The 18,790-nt window shown below is 36.5% G+C and overlaps 1 protein-coding gene across 13 annotated transcripts in view; it reads left to right on the forward strand.

The window, feature by feature from the left end:
* The first annotated feature begins 1,143 nt into the window (after positions 1-1,143).
* DIP2 (disco-interacting protein 2) overlaps positions 1,144-18,790 on the forward strand; it is a 686,249-nt gene continuing 668,602 nt past the window's right edge. For 9 of the 13 annotated variants that reach the window (XM_069833532.1, XM_069833554.1, XM_069833546.1 and 6 more), the window contains exon 1: positions 1,144-3,398. In XM_069833532.1, coding sequence (XP_069689633.1) covers positions 1,679-3,398 — 1,720 coding nt within the window. In that variant the 5' untranslated portion in view covers positions 1,144-1,678. The remainder of the gene's footprint in view (positions 3,399-18,790) is intronic. The other 4 variants (XM_069833603.1, XM_069833609.1, XM_069833595.1 and 1 more) reach the window with 1 other exon arrangement.

Here is an 18,790-nt window from a genome sequence, read left to right on the forward strand (position 1 = left end):
AACTATACGAGAAAAGGATCAACATGTCTAGTATTCTGTCTGGAAATACGAAATTCATTGGTTTGACTAAACAATTGACTCACGAGACCTAACCTAAAAATGTATTTTGTTTAACCACATGAAATTATTATTAGTACTAACTCCGAAAACTTACCTGGCTATAGTCTTTAATTATAACCACAACGCAACACATAAAATAACTATTATGTATTAATATTAATACTGATATTAATTCCTATGTTTAAATTTCACTAGTTTCCAGTAACAGGCTCAGAAATCTAGTACAATTTCAATTTCAACTCCAGTAGCGACAAATATTGTCAATATTTGTCTCAGCTGCCAACATACTAGTTACAAAATTACTACCATTTGTAGCATTTGTCAGTATTGAAATTCGAAACGAAGTTGGCAAACTAGAAAATCACCACAATCCACTAGCATATGTAGTAATGGGGGAAAAATGGTTAGGTTTCATCCTTAGGGTATGAAGTAAGCTGACCCAGACTATACATGCAATCTTTCTGGAAGACACTTGGTTGTTCGCCGAAGTGATTTAGAGAGAAATTTACAAGATTTATTTTAGATGCCTTTGAATTAGGCTACTTGGAATTTAAATTGTTAAATTACTATAGACTTAATATTATGCGGGATTTATCACTGTATATATTATTGCTATTATTATTATTATTATTATTATTATTATTATTATTATTATTATTATAGTAGTAGTAGTAGTGCTTGTAGGGATAGTTTTATCGTCATTTTCTAACCGAAAAGGAATATATATTAAGATAAGATGTCAAATCTACAGTGTATATGTACAATAATATACTCGTATTTTCCTGTTCGACCTGGAAGGAGATTCAGTACATAATTATTAGACGTCTGTTATGAATTTCAGACTTCAGGCTTTGTAGGCTAACTGCAGGTATCAATTATTGTATGTAAACGATCGATGTCGCGATGAAGAGGAAGCAAAATTGCTAAGCTCGTGTTTGTTTGTTTTTTTTTTTTTAACTGTTTTGCGATGAAAACAAGAGTGGCCCCAAGCCTCGGCGATTAGGCAATGAAGGATGACTCGGCGAGCCCCAAAGATAGAGCCGCTTGAAGGTTGCTGTGCTGCTCGCTTGGTTCGGTCGACAGACAGGTAGTCCGCCAGTGTTGGTCGGAGCGAGCACAGCTTTCACCAGCCTGCACGCCGCTCCTCAAACAGTTAGCTCAGAGTTGCGGGCGAGGCAGGTCCGCTGTGCGGTGGTGCTGGTGTGCAAGTGATCTGTGCAGTGTTTTCAGTGATAACAATGATTGTGTCCGTCGTGGTTTGTGAATCTGTGTGTTTCGGAGTCGTGTGTGTTAATCTGCGTCTCTTCGAGTGCAGCGGAGCTCCTCAGCGTGTTGTAGGCTGAAACGGCGATGCAAGTGATCGCCCGAGGGGCTTCGCTGTCGCCCCAGCATCAGATGGTAATGCCCTCACGATGCGGGGCCGCCAAGGGTATTCACCCCCGCGCCCATCGTCGCTGCATCTTGTCGTAGCTGAATGTTTCTATTTCCCGCATTGTTTGTTGGTGGTGCTTACATGTGAGGTGTAACGGCTTGCGCCGCATTAGTGTGGGGGAGGATTCTGACTCCGCGGTGACGATGTGCTACAGATAGGTACAAGGCAGGGAAGGTTTAGCCAATCATGAAGCCAATAACGTTTGAAAATTTACGTCGGCTCATGGGCGGAGGCCGGAAGAAGAAGGACCGAGCAGAATCGTCCTTCAAACGGAGCGATTCCTTCAGAAGGATATCGATTAAAAGAAACTACTTGGATAGAGGGAAATCTAAACATCTGCAGCAGGCGAGCCAGGTCACCAAGATCGCGGTTAATCAACCCGAGTCGAATTCGGCGAAGCAGCCTCTGGTGGTAAATTCGGCCGTTCTAGACGACGGTCCCGAATCCCTGGTAATCGGCTACAACCAGTGGATTCGTGGAATGAAGGCCGAGAACGCCCCGTCGGTCGAGATATGCATCAGCAGCAGTAACAAGTCCTCCAGCAGGGTCATCTCATCCTTGGACGGTAGAGCTCCTACGCCGCCTCCTAGGAAGAAGAATAGCGTGTGCACGGATTCTTCATCGGTGGAAATTCTCAGATTTGAGAGGTCGCCCATTTTCACCCGGAGAAGGTTCAGGCCGTCTCCACCGCCATCGTCGTTAGTGTTGGATCCGAAGGGAGAAGAATGTGGAGGCAGCAGGACTGATTCGGCGCTCAGTGTTAGTTTGGGACGCATCTGGATGGATGCCCCACTCGCCATGGCGCCTCGCAGCTTGGAACTGCCACGGCTGCCCTCCCCGTCCTGTGCTGGCGGCGCAGACTCCGGTGCCAATGGCAGGAGAGCACATCACTCCCTGGATAGCGCGCTCAAGGAACGGCGTGAGGACCACATGCATTGCAGCAGGCGCTTCCACAACTACCCCATAAGAGCCATGTCTCCCACACCATTCGTTGTGCCAAACACATCCCTCATCAGCAGGACGCTGTCGTCGTCCACTCAGACAAATTCCACCAGCAAAACACTATCCTCTCGCGATTCCGCCGATCCTATCTGCTCCAGCAAGGACTCCGGATTCTCGTTCTCGATCTCCATACCCAAACTTACAGACTTTACTTCGTCTGCTTCTGGTGCTGGGGGTGGGGGTGCGGGCTTCTTCCGCAAGAAAAAGACTGTGAAACCTAAGCCCAGTGTCAGTAGGGACGGCTACTTCAAAAGGACGAGCGGCGCCGCCAAGGCCACTGACTCGCGCAGAGGATCCGTTCGTAGGAGTAGTAGCAGGAAGAAAAAGAATGGCGGACGCAGTTCGGGGCGTAATAGGAAGAAGTCCAACGGCGGCACGGCTAAATCAGACATGTATCAGGTAGTGGTCAGCCGTCCGCCCAGGTCCCTCAAGTCCCTAAAGCTGGATCCGATGATTTTTGTTCCTCCCGAAAAGAGAAAACCCACCTCCAGCATGAAGAAATCTCATCCACCGCGACGTTACGAGGTGCAGGAGATTCGTGATTACTGCTCGCCCAGAGACACAACTGTGGCGTCTGTCAACTTCTATGAGGACGAAGACGAGGATGAGGGTCTGTACGAGTGTATATCCGGTGATTTTAACGAGCGAGTAGATACTGAACCACCGTTGGATTTGGACGATCGGTTCACGGAGGAGGAACTGGCGATTGCTTTGCCTCCGGATAGTGACAGTGAGACTGAAAATGAGACATACGTTCCTCTGGGGGTCTCCCCCGTTCCTCGGCGTCGTCCTGTTCGCAGGAAGAAGTCCGCTCGCAAGAACGTCAAGTACCTGGCCAAACCGAGTATTCATCGCGCGCCCTCTACACTGAGGCGCAGCAGAAAGCTCACCAAGAAGACAAGTTGTGAGTACACAACATTGTTTCTGTCAGTAAATAATCAGTCTTAATATTCCGATCACGTATTCGAGTAGACCCGTGTTGGATCCCAGAGGCCCAATGTTCAAATAATTTATTTGTATTTATACAAATTTGCTACATCTGTTTCCTTCCAGATCTATTCTAGCCGTTACAGATTCTTATTAACTCTAACTTTTCAACAGTTCCATTTATTTATTTATTTTATTCATATATGTATGGATTTCTTTATGTGGTTTGAAATAATTAAGTACCTAACGATATGATAGTTTAAAAAGTATCGTTGGCGTAACAACCTTTTCAGTATTTGTTATAAAAACTATCAAAATGTTTTGATTTCGCAGACGATTCTGTTCAACGAGTGTTTTTCCGGGGTTTTCCTTCAACCCATTAAGAACAAATGCTCGGTAACTTTCCGCGCTGGACTCTAGAGTCTTTTCGACGGCATTATCACCTTTATCTCACTCCGATACTAGATAACCGTAGCATTTGATAAAGAGTCGTAAAATAAACTAAATAAAGATAACACTGCAATTAAACGCCACTTACAATGTTGTGTGCAACGTCTGGCGTAGCAATACATACTCATCCGGGAGAGCGGAACGAAATTATACAACGCAAAATTAACCCCTCCTATGTACATTGCATTCTTCATCAACCATAAATGTTCAAAGAAAGCATGTTCATACGTTGCTTTAAGCTTTTTCATACATAGTTGATCAGCTTTCATGAGAAAAATACCGTAAATGGAGCGAATGTCAACCAGGGAACTTGTACGAACCAGGAGTTGACCCACGTTTCATGGTCGCATGCAGAAAAACATACGTTTGTTAGTGCATGACTTCCAATTGGGAAAATCTTTCGTTTCTCGAGCTAAAAACGCGATTTGTATAAACGTTAATAAAATCTATAAATTCCAACCGATTGTGCTAATTCTTTCAGAAAGTGTTTAATACGCGTGTCTACACCGTTATCTATCATTATTTTTGATTATCGACACAAAGAAAAAGTTCGAAAAAATTTATCTTCTAATTTCTTAAAAATTAAATTCGTGTGTCTGCACACATGTCTTTCAAAAGTTTCATGGCCGCGTGCAGAAAAACATAAGTTTGTTACTGCATGACTTCCAATTGCGAAAATCTTTCGTTTCTCGACCTAAAAACGTATTTTTTGCGGGATTTTAAGGCATATAAACATGAATAAATATTACACAAACATAAATAAAAATTACAAATACAATCGGATTCTCCTAATTTCTTAAAAATATATATTAAATTCGTGTGTCTGCACACATATGTCAAAAGTTTCATGGTCGCGTGCAGAAAAACATAAGTTTGTTAGTGTATGACTTCCAATTGGGAAAATCTTTCGATTCTCGAGCTGAAAACGCGATTTGTATTAGCGTTAATAAAATCTATAAATTCCAACCGATTGTGCTAATTCTTTCAGAAAGTGTTTAATACGCGTGTCTACACTATCATCTATAATTATTTTCGATTATCGACCCAAAGAAAAAGCTTGTAAAATTTTAGTTTTTGCGGTATTTTAAGGCATATAGGCCTAAACATGAATAAAAATTACAAATACCATCGGATTCTTCTAATTTCAAATATATATATATATATATCTGCACACATGTCTGTTTCACGGTCAGACATACGAATCGTCACTTCACAACGGTGGACAATTGCAGTGTTACGAACTACATCTTGTCCATTGTGTGTTGAAAGGGATTTGGTTACTAGGTTTTTGATCTGAAATTTGATTTTAAGGGGAGAGGATGATATTTTTTAAAACTTCTTTCCTATTTGGTGTAAAATATTAATTTATATATATATATATATATATATATATATATATATATATAGAGTTCATAGCTGTAGCAATTCAACCAAAAATAAATATTTTGGAAAAAAAAAATTATTTGGAGGCCCAGATTTGAACAAAAAATATACCCATGCAGGATTTTACTAAAACCGATATATCTAATTCATTTTTAAAGGTAGATTCATCCAGTTTTTTGCAATGTACTTGCAAAAGAATGCTCTACAAACTGTCTGTAACAGAATTTTGATATTAGTCCCTACGTTTGTAAAATAAACAATTACAATTTAATAACACTTTTCTGATTTCCTTTCTTGCAAACAAATGGACGTAGTTTTAAAATGAAATCAGTTAACAAAATTCTGTTACAGAGAAAAGTTTCCTAATAGCCTAAAGAATGTGTGTTCTGAATTTCATGCATGTATCTTTAATAGTTCAGAAATTATATCTATCTTTGTCTGGCAATGTAGCAAAAAAATGAAGTTACCGTAAACCGATAAAAGGGAGCGAGTGATTTAAAAATTCATAGCGCAGGAAGTTTAAAAGTGGCGTCTCAACATCCGATAAGGGCACAAATACCCACGAAATGTTATGCAATGCATTCCACACATATCAAAGAGTATTTTAAGATTTTTTTTTTAACTCAATTTACCGGAAACAGCAATAAAAGGAGGCGAGTGATTTAAAAATCCATAATGCAGGAAGTTTAAAAATGGCGTCTCAACATCTGATAAGGGCACAAATACCCACAAAATAATATGCTATGCATTCCACACATATCGTAGAGTATTTTAAAGAATTTTTTTAATTAACTCATTTTTTACCAAAAAATACCATCTCCTCCCCTTAAATATTGGAAAATGAACGTACGTTTCAAGATCGTAGAAAGTCTGAGAAAAATGGATTCGGAAAAAACGACTGGGAATCCTTATTTAAAGATTATCACAAGTAACATTTAAGTACATTCTCCACGAAACAGTAGTTGAAGGGGAGGAAAAAGCTTGCCACTGAGCCTCGGAACGGGTTCTGGGGGCCTAATTTTTGCTTTGACCACAAGAAGAAGAATTTGAATTTGAGGTTTTTTCTGAATTCCAGAACCCTGTTCGTGCAACAACGCGTATTGAAGTCCATGAAGCGTTACAGTACATTGCTATGTAACAGCTGCCAGATATTTCTTCCCACGACGATTACGCTGTGTTAAAGTTATAGAAGTTGCAAGCAATGCATTATTACAGATGACATAACGTAGTTCATGAATGTGCATTATCAGGTCTTCAGCTCTCGTTCTTTATAGTGTAGTAAAGGACCAACCTTCTCGTCATTGCAATTAACTCTTTTTTTTTTTGTAACATCTTGGTGAAAGTTTGTACTTAAATGGCAATTTTGTGTCGAGATAGCGTAGTCGGAAGACAGTTGTTTCCTCCTAATTGAGTGTCCTTCGACTTTGGATGTGAAAAGCGTATTTCGCTGGTCACTGTATTTCGCAAACCAGGATGTGTCTATGCATGTAAATGAAGTACGAGAGAATTCAATATTGTGAAGTACAGTTTCAGTATTCTTTTCTCGTTATGGGTCTGGTAAGGATTAATAAAAATAGGACTATAATCTTTTTTTGGGCCTTGTATTCTTGTGAAGGTTTGTCCTCTGGTCACTTTCAAACTTCTTCACTAGATAGACGTCAGACAGAATTCAGATTATATAGGGTCGGACTAATCCTGTCACATTCATAATAGAACAACAAAATTCATTTAATTTTTATTATTTAATTTTCACATTCATTTAATTTTTATTATTTAATTTTCACTTTCCTTTGAATAAATTGTAGTTTTTAATATAAAAAACAGGCAGTGTACTGTAGCTTCGTCCTTTCAATAATAAAACATCTGCATCGTATTTTTACAGAAAAAAAAAACGTATATTGTTAAATGTTATTTGCTTGAAACTCAGGTAAACAATGTTTTAAGACAGTGAGACGAACAATTTGGCCAGTCGTTGAATATGATCTCCAAGAATACGATACAAGTTAGAAACAGAATTTTTTTAAGGGAACCAGGTAATGATTATTGGTCAAAAATACGATTTTTTTATTTTGTGTGTTTTTTTTAAAGTAGGCTACAATACTTGCACTTTAAAATAATATAAATATTATGAGGGGTATTTCTGCAGATAAACCCTTTAAATGGTCTCTTTAAATTTGGCATGTAATTCATACATCCTCTTTTTTTTTTTAATGGAGTTTTCCATAAGTTAACATTTGAAACTTAGGTGCATTTTTGTCTGGAACTATTGAATCAATGAAATTTTTACAGTGTTTTCCGCACCCTGTGTTCTATATAGTACGGGTTTTGACTAATTAGGTCCTCCGGACTTCACCGAAATTCACCGCAAGGGTTACATATCAGTTCTATCAGGGTTTTTGACTCTGTCAGAGACCGGGAAATCACAATAGGGATATCCTGAACTAGCACCAACAGGTAGCGCGCGTGTTCTTTGAGGGATGCGCTTTGCGTGTGCATTTGTTTTCCAGTATATAAACATTGAGGATTTACGTAGTGTATTAGTATATTAAATACTCTTAAAAACAACTAAAACGAAAATTTTTTTGTTGTGTTCCTATATGTAAAACCAGAGAAAGCTTTTTGCCTTCAATCACGTCCCGAAAGATTCTGAATATATGCTTTCAACCTTAAAAAAAATATAACTAATTAAATTGCGCCTCAATATTAAACAAAATAACTACTTCAAGTAAGAAATTGCTGGTACAGTTTAATTTTGGAAGAGGGTAAAAAAAATTGTAACAAAAATATATGCAACCTCGACAGCAAGCTATGTTAACTTAGATTATATCCAGTACTTGTAGAAGTCTCCGAAGTTTACACTTGCATTTTACAATGGAACGATACTAGGCCTACAGTATACTCTCGAATAACTGAGATGATTATTATCCAGGAATATCCGCAGTGAAAAACAATAGATAGGCCTATAAATAATATAGTCTATGTATAAAATAATAAAGTAAGGGAACTTTGACTCCAAAAATCCATTTCGTGAATAATGCCTTTAATGTAGGCTAACTATTAAAAACCATGTTTTAATTTCAAATTTCCAAAATTATCCTACATATTCAAGACTGCATGTCCTTAAAACTGCTAAACTCACGAATAATCGTGATACTACTATGATCATATTTTATCATCCTATTAAAAATTGCATTTGATCTCTCTGTAACTAGAGAAAAAATACGAGGAATTCAAGCCCGATAATATATATATATATATATATATATATATATAACATATTGCTGGCTGCATATCCTATTTTTCGCTTTTGGTACTTCCAATACTAATGATTATAAAGGCAGTATTCATCTTCGACAAAGTTCCTATTTTTTTTTTATTCGTGCACCTCGTTCTCAGAGTTCTCGTTTAGATTCATATACATTCAATTTACTCGTATTTACAGTATATTCTCCATACTGCAGAGTTCCCCATCTATCTCGTAAGGAGAATCGCTATTATTTATTGTAATTTAAAATAAATTATGAGGTAAGAAAATAGCCTACTGAATGAAATTAAATTATACTAGATTATACAAATTAATGTAAGTATAATTTTGACACGCACAGCAAACCAACATACGGGAGAACGTAATCAACTGTAGCATGTAACATAATATAGCCCTACAATATGTTGTGCCACATGGAACGCCCCTGCCATCTAACGGTAAAGATTCGCATAAGATATCCCTATTAACCTGCTCCCAACCATAAGATTGACACCACTTAACCTGTGGAGTAATGGTCAGCGCGTCTGGTAGCGAAACCAGGTGGCCCGGGTTCGATTCCCGGTCGGGGCAAGATACCTGCTTGAGGTTTTTTCCGGGTTTTTCCCTCAACCCAATACGAGCAAATGCTGGGTAACTTTCGGTGCTGGACCCCGACTCATTTCACCGGCATTGTCACCTTCATCTCATTCAGACGCTAAATAACCTTAGATGTTGATAAAGCGTCGTAAAATAACCTACTAAAATAAAAAAGACACCGCTTAATACTTGCCATACTGAGAAATTTTGCTACATTCTGGCAATGTTTCATGACCGTAATAGATAGGCCTATATGTAATTGATGCAGTGAATATAATTATGTTAGAATGAGAGCAAATTTAGTAATCAAATGATGATAAATTTCTAGTATCCGCTTACATCGTGTAACCCTGACCTACACACACGATAATCGTGAAACTTGATATACTGTAGTGTAACAGTTTGTGAGCAGAGGATAGAGAATCTCCGGCCTTTATCCGTGTTTCCGGACATGTGAAGCACTGCCCTCTTCGGCCAATTCTGCGCGGGGAACGGAAAAAGAGTGTTGCCGTTAATTAAAAGAAACAATGTCTGGACAGATGAGTTGCCACGCCCAATAGCGATTTACTGCACCGGTTCTCACTTCTCGCCAGCCAGTTTGTAGAAGTAGCACGAGCGTGCGAAACATTGTTAATACGGCGATCGATAAGTCTTCTCCAGCACGCGGAGTCGATCCACTGCATGTTGCGTAACCCAACAATTATTCACACGATAACAAACTTCAATTTCACTACGTATAAATATTTATTAACAAGAGACATGATTAAAAAACCTCACAATATATCTTGTGCCTATTATAAAAGCTTTGGATTTATAGTGACAGTTGCAATATTGGCTTCTGCTCGTAACTCAGTGGGACTTGGTTGGGCCGTAAAGACACGTGTGGGAAGAATAGAATTAGTCGACAGCACCAAGTTTTCTTTCCGTTTAGTTTGTTCGTACTGTTAATGTGTAAGGTCTGATTGTAATGACGTAATGTGGCTTGTCAACCGTTATAAAGTTCCTTATGTCTGTAAGAAATCACCATTACAATAATAATAATAATAATAATCATCATCATGATTATTTTCATGATATAATAATAATAATAATAATAATAATAATAATAATAATAATAATAGTTTTATTTTCCCTGGCAGAGTTAAGGCCATCAGGCCTTCTCTTCCACTCAACCAGGATCAAATCACATACAGAAAAATACATACCGGTATACAAATATTAACTTAAAAATAATAATCTATACTAATAATAAATCTGTAGCCGAAATGTTTCTGGTAATTTTCGATTTTCTAAAAATAATTGGTCCTAACATATATAATTAATCACCCTGAAACCGAAAATCGCTTTTTTGAAATTTTTGTTTCTATGTCTGTCTGTCTGTCTGTCTGTCTGTCTGTATGTATGTTTGTTACCTTTTCACGCGATAATGGCTGAACGGATTTCGATGAAAATTGGAATATAAATTAAGTTCGTTGTAACTTAGATTTTAGGCTATATGGCATTCAAAATACATTATTTAAAATGGGGGTTGCAAGGGGGCCGGAATTAAGTAAATCGAAATATTTCGCTTATTATTGATTTTTGTGAAACATGTTACATAACAAAAGTTTCTTTAAAAATAATTTCCAATAAGTTTTATTCCTTGAAAAATTTTGATAGGACTGATATTTAATGAGATAAATGAGTTTTAAAATTAAAGTAACTGCCATCTAAGGCCGTGTAATGAATTAAAAAACAAATTACTTCGTCTATAAGGGGCCTCGGACAGGAACACTCGAAAGCTATGAAAGATAGCCTGCAGAGAATGTTTCTGTGTTTGTATGAAGTAATATCGGAAGCTAAATTAACCGATTTGTATAATTAATTATTAATTCACGATTGGAAAGTATAGTTTCTCTAGATGGACATAATGCTATAATGTTATTACAGTAACTTCAGAGTGAATCGAGGACAGTAAGATTAAAATAGTTTCTTATACACAGAAACCTTGATAGGCTATTCTGTACATTCGTTTCCTGTATTTCCTAAAATAATTTTTATGACCAAATGAGTGGTCTCTGGATCAAAATGATCGCATTTTAATTATGCAAATACAATTTAAATTAAGTAACATAATAAACGATTTATCCTTATATCAAACACGAATGTTCCCTAGATCAATGTCCTATTTTAATTATGTAATTACTTTATATTTATTTCTAACGGGTGCAGCGGAGCGCACGGGTACGGCTAGTAAACATAATAAAGTAAAAAAGAGAGATTGAATACATATACACAACCAGTATTAACTTTAAAATAATAATACTTACTTACTTACTTAGTCGATCCTCTTCTACCACCTGGTGTAGAGGTTTTACAAAGAGCCTTCCATCTCTCACGGTACTGAGCAATGGACCTTGTCTCTTTCCATTCGATCCCTCTCTCCTGCATGGTATCTTGGATTCCTTGTTCCCAGGTCTGCCTCGGTCTTCCTTTAGGTCTTTTTCCCTCCATTCTAACTTGCCACGCTATTTTTGGGTATCTATCATTGTTCACTCTAGCCAGATGTCCAAACCACCTTAATTGTAATAATTTTATCTGTTCTACGAGAGGATCAATTCCCAGACCTAGCCTTATTGTTTGGTTCCGTATTCTATCTCTTCTAGTTTTTCCTTCTATTCTTCTAAAATACAGTATCTCATTTCCATGGCTTGTAGTTGACTCTTATGTTTGGAGGTCAGAGACCATGTCTCGGCTCCATATATTAATGTGGGGATTTACGTGGTTTTATATACTGTTAATTTAGTTTTCTTGGAAACTTGTTTTTTATTAAAAAAATTTTTGTTTAACATGTAATAGTCTTCTTGCTGCTGATAAAATAATAATAATAATAATAATAATAATAATAATAATAATAATAATAATTATACCTAAAAAGCTAATTTGTGCATTTAAAATATTTCTAAACAACCTAATTTTAAACAACTGAGGACTAAGACTACCCCTGATTTCCAACGGAAGATGATAATAATAATATTAATAATAATAATATAATAGTAATAATATTATATAATAACAATAGTCTATATAATAGTAGACTAATAATACTTACTTACAAATGGCTTTTAAAAAACCCGCAGGTTCTTTGCCCCTTCACATAAGGCCGCCATCGGTCCCTATCCTTTGCAAGATTAATCCAGTCTCTCTCATCATATCCCACCTCCCTCAAATTCATTTTAATATTACCCTCCCATGTACGTCTCGGTCTCCCCAAAGGTATTTTTCCCCTCCGGTCTCCCAACTAACACTCTATATGCATTTCTGGATTCGCCCATACGTGCTACATGCCCTGCCCATCTCAAACGTCTGGATTTAATGTTCCTAATTATATAAAGTGAAGAAAACAATAATAATAATAATAATAATAATAATAATAATGATAATAATAATAATAATAATAATAATAATGATTTATTTCACCTGGCAGAGTTAAGGTTAAATAAATCATCATTACTATTATTATTATTATTATTATTATTATTATTATTATTATTATTATTACTATTATTTTTATTGTCTCAGTGAAACTTACAGCAGAGTCCGTATAGGCCAGTTTCTATCTGATGCTTTTCCAATTCACTGCGGGCTAAAGCAAGGAGATGCACTATCACCTTTACTTTTTAACTTTGCTCTAGAATATGCCATTAGGAAAGTTCAGGATAACAGCCAGGATTTGGAATTGAAGGGGTTACTTCAGCTTCTTGTCTATGCTGATGACGTGAATATGTTAGGAGAAAATCCACAAACGATTAGGGAAAACACGGAAATTTTACTTGAAGCAAGTAAAGTGATAGGTTTGGAAGTAAATTCCGAAAAGACAAAGTATATGATTATATCTCGTGACCAGAATATTGTACGAAATGGAAACATAAAAATTGGAGATTTATCCTTCGAAGAGGTGGAAAAATTCAAATATCTTGGAGCAACAGCAACAAATTTAAATGACACTCGGGAGGAAATTAAACGTAGAAAAAATATGGGAAATGCCTGTCAAAAAATTTGAAAGTTAGAATTTATAGAACAATTATATTACCGGTTCTGTATGGTTGTGAAACTTGGACTCTCACTTTGAGAGAGGAATAGAGATTAAAGGTATTTGAGAATAAGGTTCTTAGGAAAATATTTTTGGCTAAGAGGGATGAAGTTACAGGAGAATGGAGAAAATTACACACGGTAACGTGCTAAACTAGCCCCGGCTATCGACTGATTACTTGTACAGGATTCATATCATATCATATCGCTAACACTGGTTTATGAATACGAAAAACGTTATTTCTCTGGTCATCCACAGGAAGCCCGCGCTAAAAATGTCTATGAATACGGCCCTGACTCTTTTAATTGATCAATTTTGTACCTTCAGTATGTTACACAGTAGTGTATTCTACAATTCCTGGTGTTATGCACAAATTTTATTGTTCATTCGTTGACATTAAAAAGAAATTTTTCATGCATTGAAATTAAGGAGAATATAATGCTATGCAATAAATAGGGCTCGTATTTCTAGATTTTTATAAAAACAGTTTCAGCTTTTTTTATGATAACAGAATAGCTTTTTCTTAGGGTTTGAAATTTATTTTAGCCTTTTACAGTATTTTAGGCCCTAATGAAAAATGCATAATCTGCAATAGAAACTCAAATTTTAGACAATTGCCATTTTGACACTATTATTTTAATTTGTTATAGTCCGCACCTGTGGAGTAATGGTTAGCGCGTCTGGCCGCGAAACCAGATTGCCCGGGTTCGAATCGCGGTGGGGCAAGTTACCTAGTTGAGGTTTTCTCCGGGGTTTTCCCTCAACCCAATATGAGCAAATTCTGGGTAACTTTATGTGTTGTACACCGGAATCATATCACCGGCCTGTCACCTTTATCTCATTCAGACGCTAAATAACCTGAGATGTTTATACTGCGTCGTAAAATAATCTACTAAAAGGAAATATTTTTATAGCCTTTTGATGAAAATAAATAATTTATTCTCATACTGGCACTCATATACTTCACAAACTTGAGACAAGGCACATTTTGGCCCAGTTATTTTTTATCCGTTTATATTACTTAGGCCTAATAAGAAGTATACAACTTATTTGAGTAACATTAACATCCACATACGCATAGAAATTTTAGAGTGTTCACATTTCGGCACAATAGGTATTATTAGACATAAAAAGAGAGGAGAGAGAGAGAGAGAGAGTGTGTGTGTTTTTTTTTTTTTGTTGAAATATCTGCTTATGCCTCGAGTGCTTCCGGACCTACTACATATTTATCAGCTACATATAATCAAAATAAACCTAAATGCGTAGTGAGTACTGGCTTTACTTACTTTCCACCAAGAACGGTGACTGTTTTCAAAGTTTCTCCACACACTCAGACCGCAGTTCCAGTCACATACAGTACCTGATATTTCCCACCAGGGTGGCCATTCTCTAGGATGGACTAACCTGAATAGTGTCATATCCCTCAAAAGAACTAAAGTTATCTTATTAGTTTAGCGCTGTTATAGGGAAAAAGACAAGAGAGTCTCCTTTGTTTCATTTGAGGACAGAAAAAAAGACCGATATGCGCACTGTTCGTGTCTCGGCTCTGTAACCCTGAAAAAAAGAAACCGGATCATGTAATGCTGTGGCAACGGAAAAGGACCGGAATGGGTTAACTGCTACTCCGTTTCAAAATATCTTAATATGGTCTGTTACTTAAACCTTCGCGTGATATGAAAGGGCGCTGAATATCTTTGGGTTAATGTATTTATTTTCATTCATCGCCACTTAAGGTAAGCGTTCACTACATCGTATCGCACTCATCGGACAAATCGCACGTATCGGAAAAAGACTATCTTTACTGTAATTGTTACGTAACCGCGTTCACTACATCGTATCGCACGCATCGGCTCTCGGCAAATCCGTCCACGTTTCTCGGATGAGCAACTTTTCCGATGCATGCGATCATGGCCTTCTTTAATAAATCAATTTTAATTGATCAACTGTTACTATGATGTTGTGCCATGTTCAGTGTCGCGCCAAAATGGCAGACGGAAAACTTGTTTCGCTAGTAGAAAATTGCGAAGAATTATATAATTTGAGGCATTTCTATTACAGTAATCAAGTCGTTTCTTCCATATACATTATGTAACCAATATCTCTTTCGTTTCTTCCTCTTCAATTAAGAAGCATGAAACAATTACAAATTCTTATTCGTTAACACTCGTGATTAATAGACCTAACCTCAACACTCCTCTGTTTTCAGCAATGTCAGTATCGTACGTCATATGTTTTAAATAGCTGATACAGAATCCGATGAGACTATGAGGTAGAGCCGTTATAGTGAACGCACTGCACTTAAAATATCCGTTGCGTGCGATTCGTACGAGGAGTGCGATACGATGTAGTGAACGCTCACCATTAGAGTACTCCCAAAAGAAACAGTGCCAGTAAATAAGAATCACGTTTCAGTTTCATTTCATTACGTGATATAGGCCTAACTTACATTCCATCTTTAATTAAATGTTACATTATAAATTTTGCGAATCCGAATAATACTTTACGAAACACGCTTAACACATTGACTTTGATTAATTCGCGTTACCAACTGATGTCTCGTGACTTAAAGAAACCGAAACTGAAAACAGAAGGCGTCGCATTTGGAGTGGATATTTGGAGTCCAATTTCACATGTTATTTTTCACATTTACCCGACAGTACTATTATCCAGATTATCTGCATCAAGAACGTACTCAAGCAGTTACGTGACACATTGCAAACTACTTTTACAGTAGTGGCAAAAAAAAACCGGACCGACCCTTATAGCTGATGCAAAAGAATCCTGTGCTGTGTATTGTGTCAAACTGTGGTAATTTCAATATGGATAGTGAAGCCAGAGGTATGTACTGCTCTTTAATGTAAAAATACGCAGTTATCTTTGCCGAATAGAGGTAGAAATGAAATATTGATGGCAGATGAAAGTAAAACTCTCAAAGTTTTTTCGTCTTCAGGTTTGAGGCACTGAAGGAAAAAAAAAAAGACGGTAAGAATCGAACAACTGCAATAAATTTCATTGTTACAATTAATTATACAAGATGGATGTGTGTTTTGACTAGCAAAATTTGAATCTGTGACTGAAATCAGCTACAAGATCGGTCCGGTTTTTTTTTTGCCACTACTGTACACTGTCGCCTGATATTTTTATTCGCTGAATTTGGTGCTTCATTGTTGTTGTAGTAACATGATAGGCACGTATTGTTTACAGTGATGTATGGAAAACCAATTTTTCACTCTCTGTTGTCCTTCGTTCATGTAGTCTCATTTAAATGTCAAAATCTAATAAAACCATAATATAGCCTATTATAACAAATATAAATGATACTCGGGAGGAAATTAAACACAGAATAAATATGGGAAATGCCTGTTATTATTCGGTTGAGAAGCTTTTATCATCCAGTTGCTGTCAAAAAATCTGAAAGTTAGAATTTATAAAACAGTTATATTACCGGTTGTTCTGTATGGTTGTGAAACTTGGACTCTTACTTTGAGAGAGGAACAGAGATTAAGGGTGTTTGAGAATAAGGTGCTTAGGAAAATATTTGGGGCTAAGAGGGATGAAGTTACAGGAGAATGGAGAAAGTTACACAACACAGATCTGCACACATTATATTCTTCACCTGACATAATTAGGAACATTAAATCCAGACGTTTGGGATGGGCAGGGCACGTAGCACATATGGGCGAATCCAGAAATGCATATAGTGTGTTAGTTGGGAAGCCGGAGGGAAAAAGACCTTTAGGGAGGCCTAGACGTAGATGGGAAGATAATATTAAAATGGATTTGAGGGAGGTGGGATATAATGATAGAGAATGGATTAATCTTGCTCAGGATAGGGACCAATGGCGGGCTTATGTGAGAGCGGCAATGAACCTCCGGGTTCTTTAAAAGCCAGTAAGTAAGTAAGTAAGTAAGTAATTAAGTAAGTAAGTAAGTAAGTATAGCCTATTTGGAATATCTATATAATGTTAAAGAAGTATCTTAAATAATTTTAGCTTGCAACAATAAAGGTGTCGTCTTTGTTTATCGAGTCCCCTTAATATGCACCGCGTTTTCTATCACAAGTTAATACAAATAATTTTGTTGTAGTTAATATGTTATCAATGTTTGATCTCTTACGTACAGTAGGATCAGACCACAAATTAAAGGTCTGGGTGTTGTACGAAATGCATTTGTCCTTCACTCCCAACCCACTAAGTAAATCGCTACAGAGAGAAATGTGCTGTGAGTCATGCCAACACTTTAAGCGTGGTATTTCATCTTTTTTGTAGCTTGGTTTACGAAACAAATCAATTCGTCCTGTGTTTGAAACTTAATAGCATTTAGAGCAACGAGTATAGGCTGTCATGTTGTGCTTTCTTTCATATCTTTAATCGACTTTTGCAACTTCACCTGAGTGTTATGCATTTTAGTCCAACTTTTATACCAACAACTTCACTATAACTTTACCGTATTCCAGGCGTATGTTCCTTTGTTACACATTTGTTCTTTGATCATTAATTTTCTTCTTTATGGTTTAAAATGTGATAATAAAATTGTGTTTATCTTACTTTAAGAGTCACCACTCTTTATGTTTAATTCTGTATTTTTCATATTATTATTATTATTATTATTATTATTATTATTATTATTATTATTATTATTATTATTATTATTATTATTATTATTTAGAATATCTTGTTAATAAAATTATTTATCTTGTTTATACAAACTTTTTGATTGGAAGTCAAATATACTAATTATGTTAGATTGTTATTATTATTATTATTATTATTATTATTATTATTATTATTATTATTATTATTATTATTATTAGTTATTGAGTTCAAAAAGGCATATGACTCGGTTAAGAGAGAAGTTTTGTGTGGTATTCTTATTGAATTTGGTATTCCCAAGAAACTAGTTCGAATAATTAAAATGTGCCTCAGAGTCCGTATAGGTCAGTTTCTGTCAGATGCGTTTCCAATTCACTGTGGGCTAAAGCAAGGAGATGCACTATCACCTTTACTTTTTAACTTCGCTCTAGAGTATGCCATTAGGAAAGTCCAGGATAACAGAGAGGGTTAGGAGTTGAACGGGTTACATCAGCTGCTTGTCTGTGCGGATGACGTGAATATGTTAGGAGAAAATCCACAAACGATTAGGGAAAATACGGAAATTTTACTTGAAGCAAGTAAAGAGATAGGTTTGGAAGTATATGATTATGTCTCGTGATGAGAATATTGTACGAAATGAAAATATAAAAATACGAAACTTATCCTTTGAAGAGATGGAAAAATTCAAATACCTGGGGGCAACAGTAACAAATATAAATTACACTCGGGAGGAAACTAAACACAGAATAAATATGGGAAATGCCTGTTATTATTCGGTTGAGAAGCTTTTATCATCCAGTCTGCTGTCAAAAAATCTGAAAGTTAGAATTTATAAAACAGTTATATTACCGGTTGTTCTTTATGGTTGTGAAACTTGGACTCTCACTTTGAGAGAGAAACATAGGTTAAGGGTGTATGAGAATAAGGTGCTTAGGAAAATATTTGGGGCTGAGGGGGATGAAGTTGCAGGGAAATGGAGAAAGTTACACAACACAGAACTGCACGCATTGTATTCTTCACCTGACATAATT

This window comes from Periplaneta americana, chromosome 1, assembly GCF_040183065.1.
Source record: "Periplaneta americana isolate PAMFEO1 chromosome 1, P.americana_PAMFEO1_priV1, whole genome shotgun sequence".
NCBI classification, from domain to species: domain Eukaryota; kingdom Metazoa; phylum Arthropoda; class Insecta; order Blattodea; family Blattidae; genus Periplaneta; species Periplaneta americana.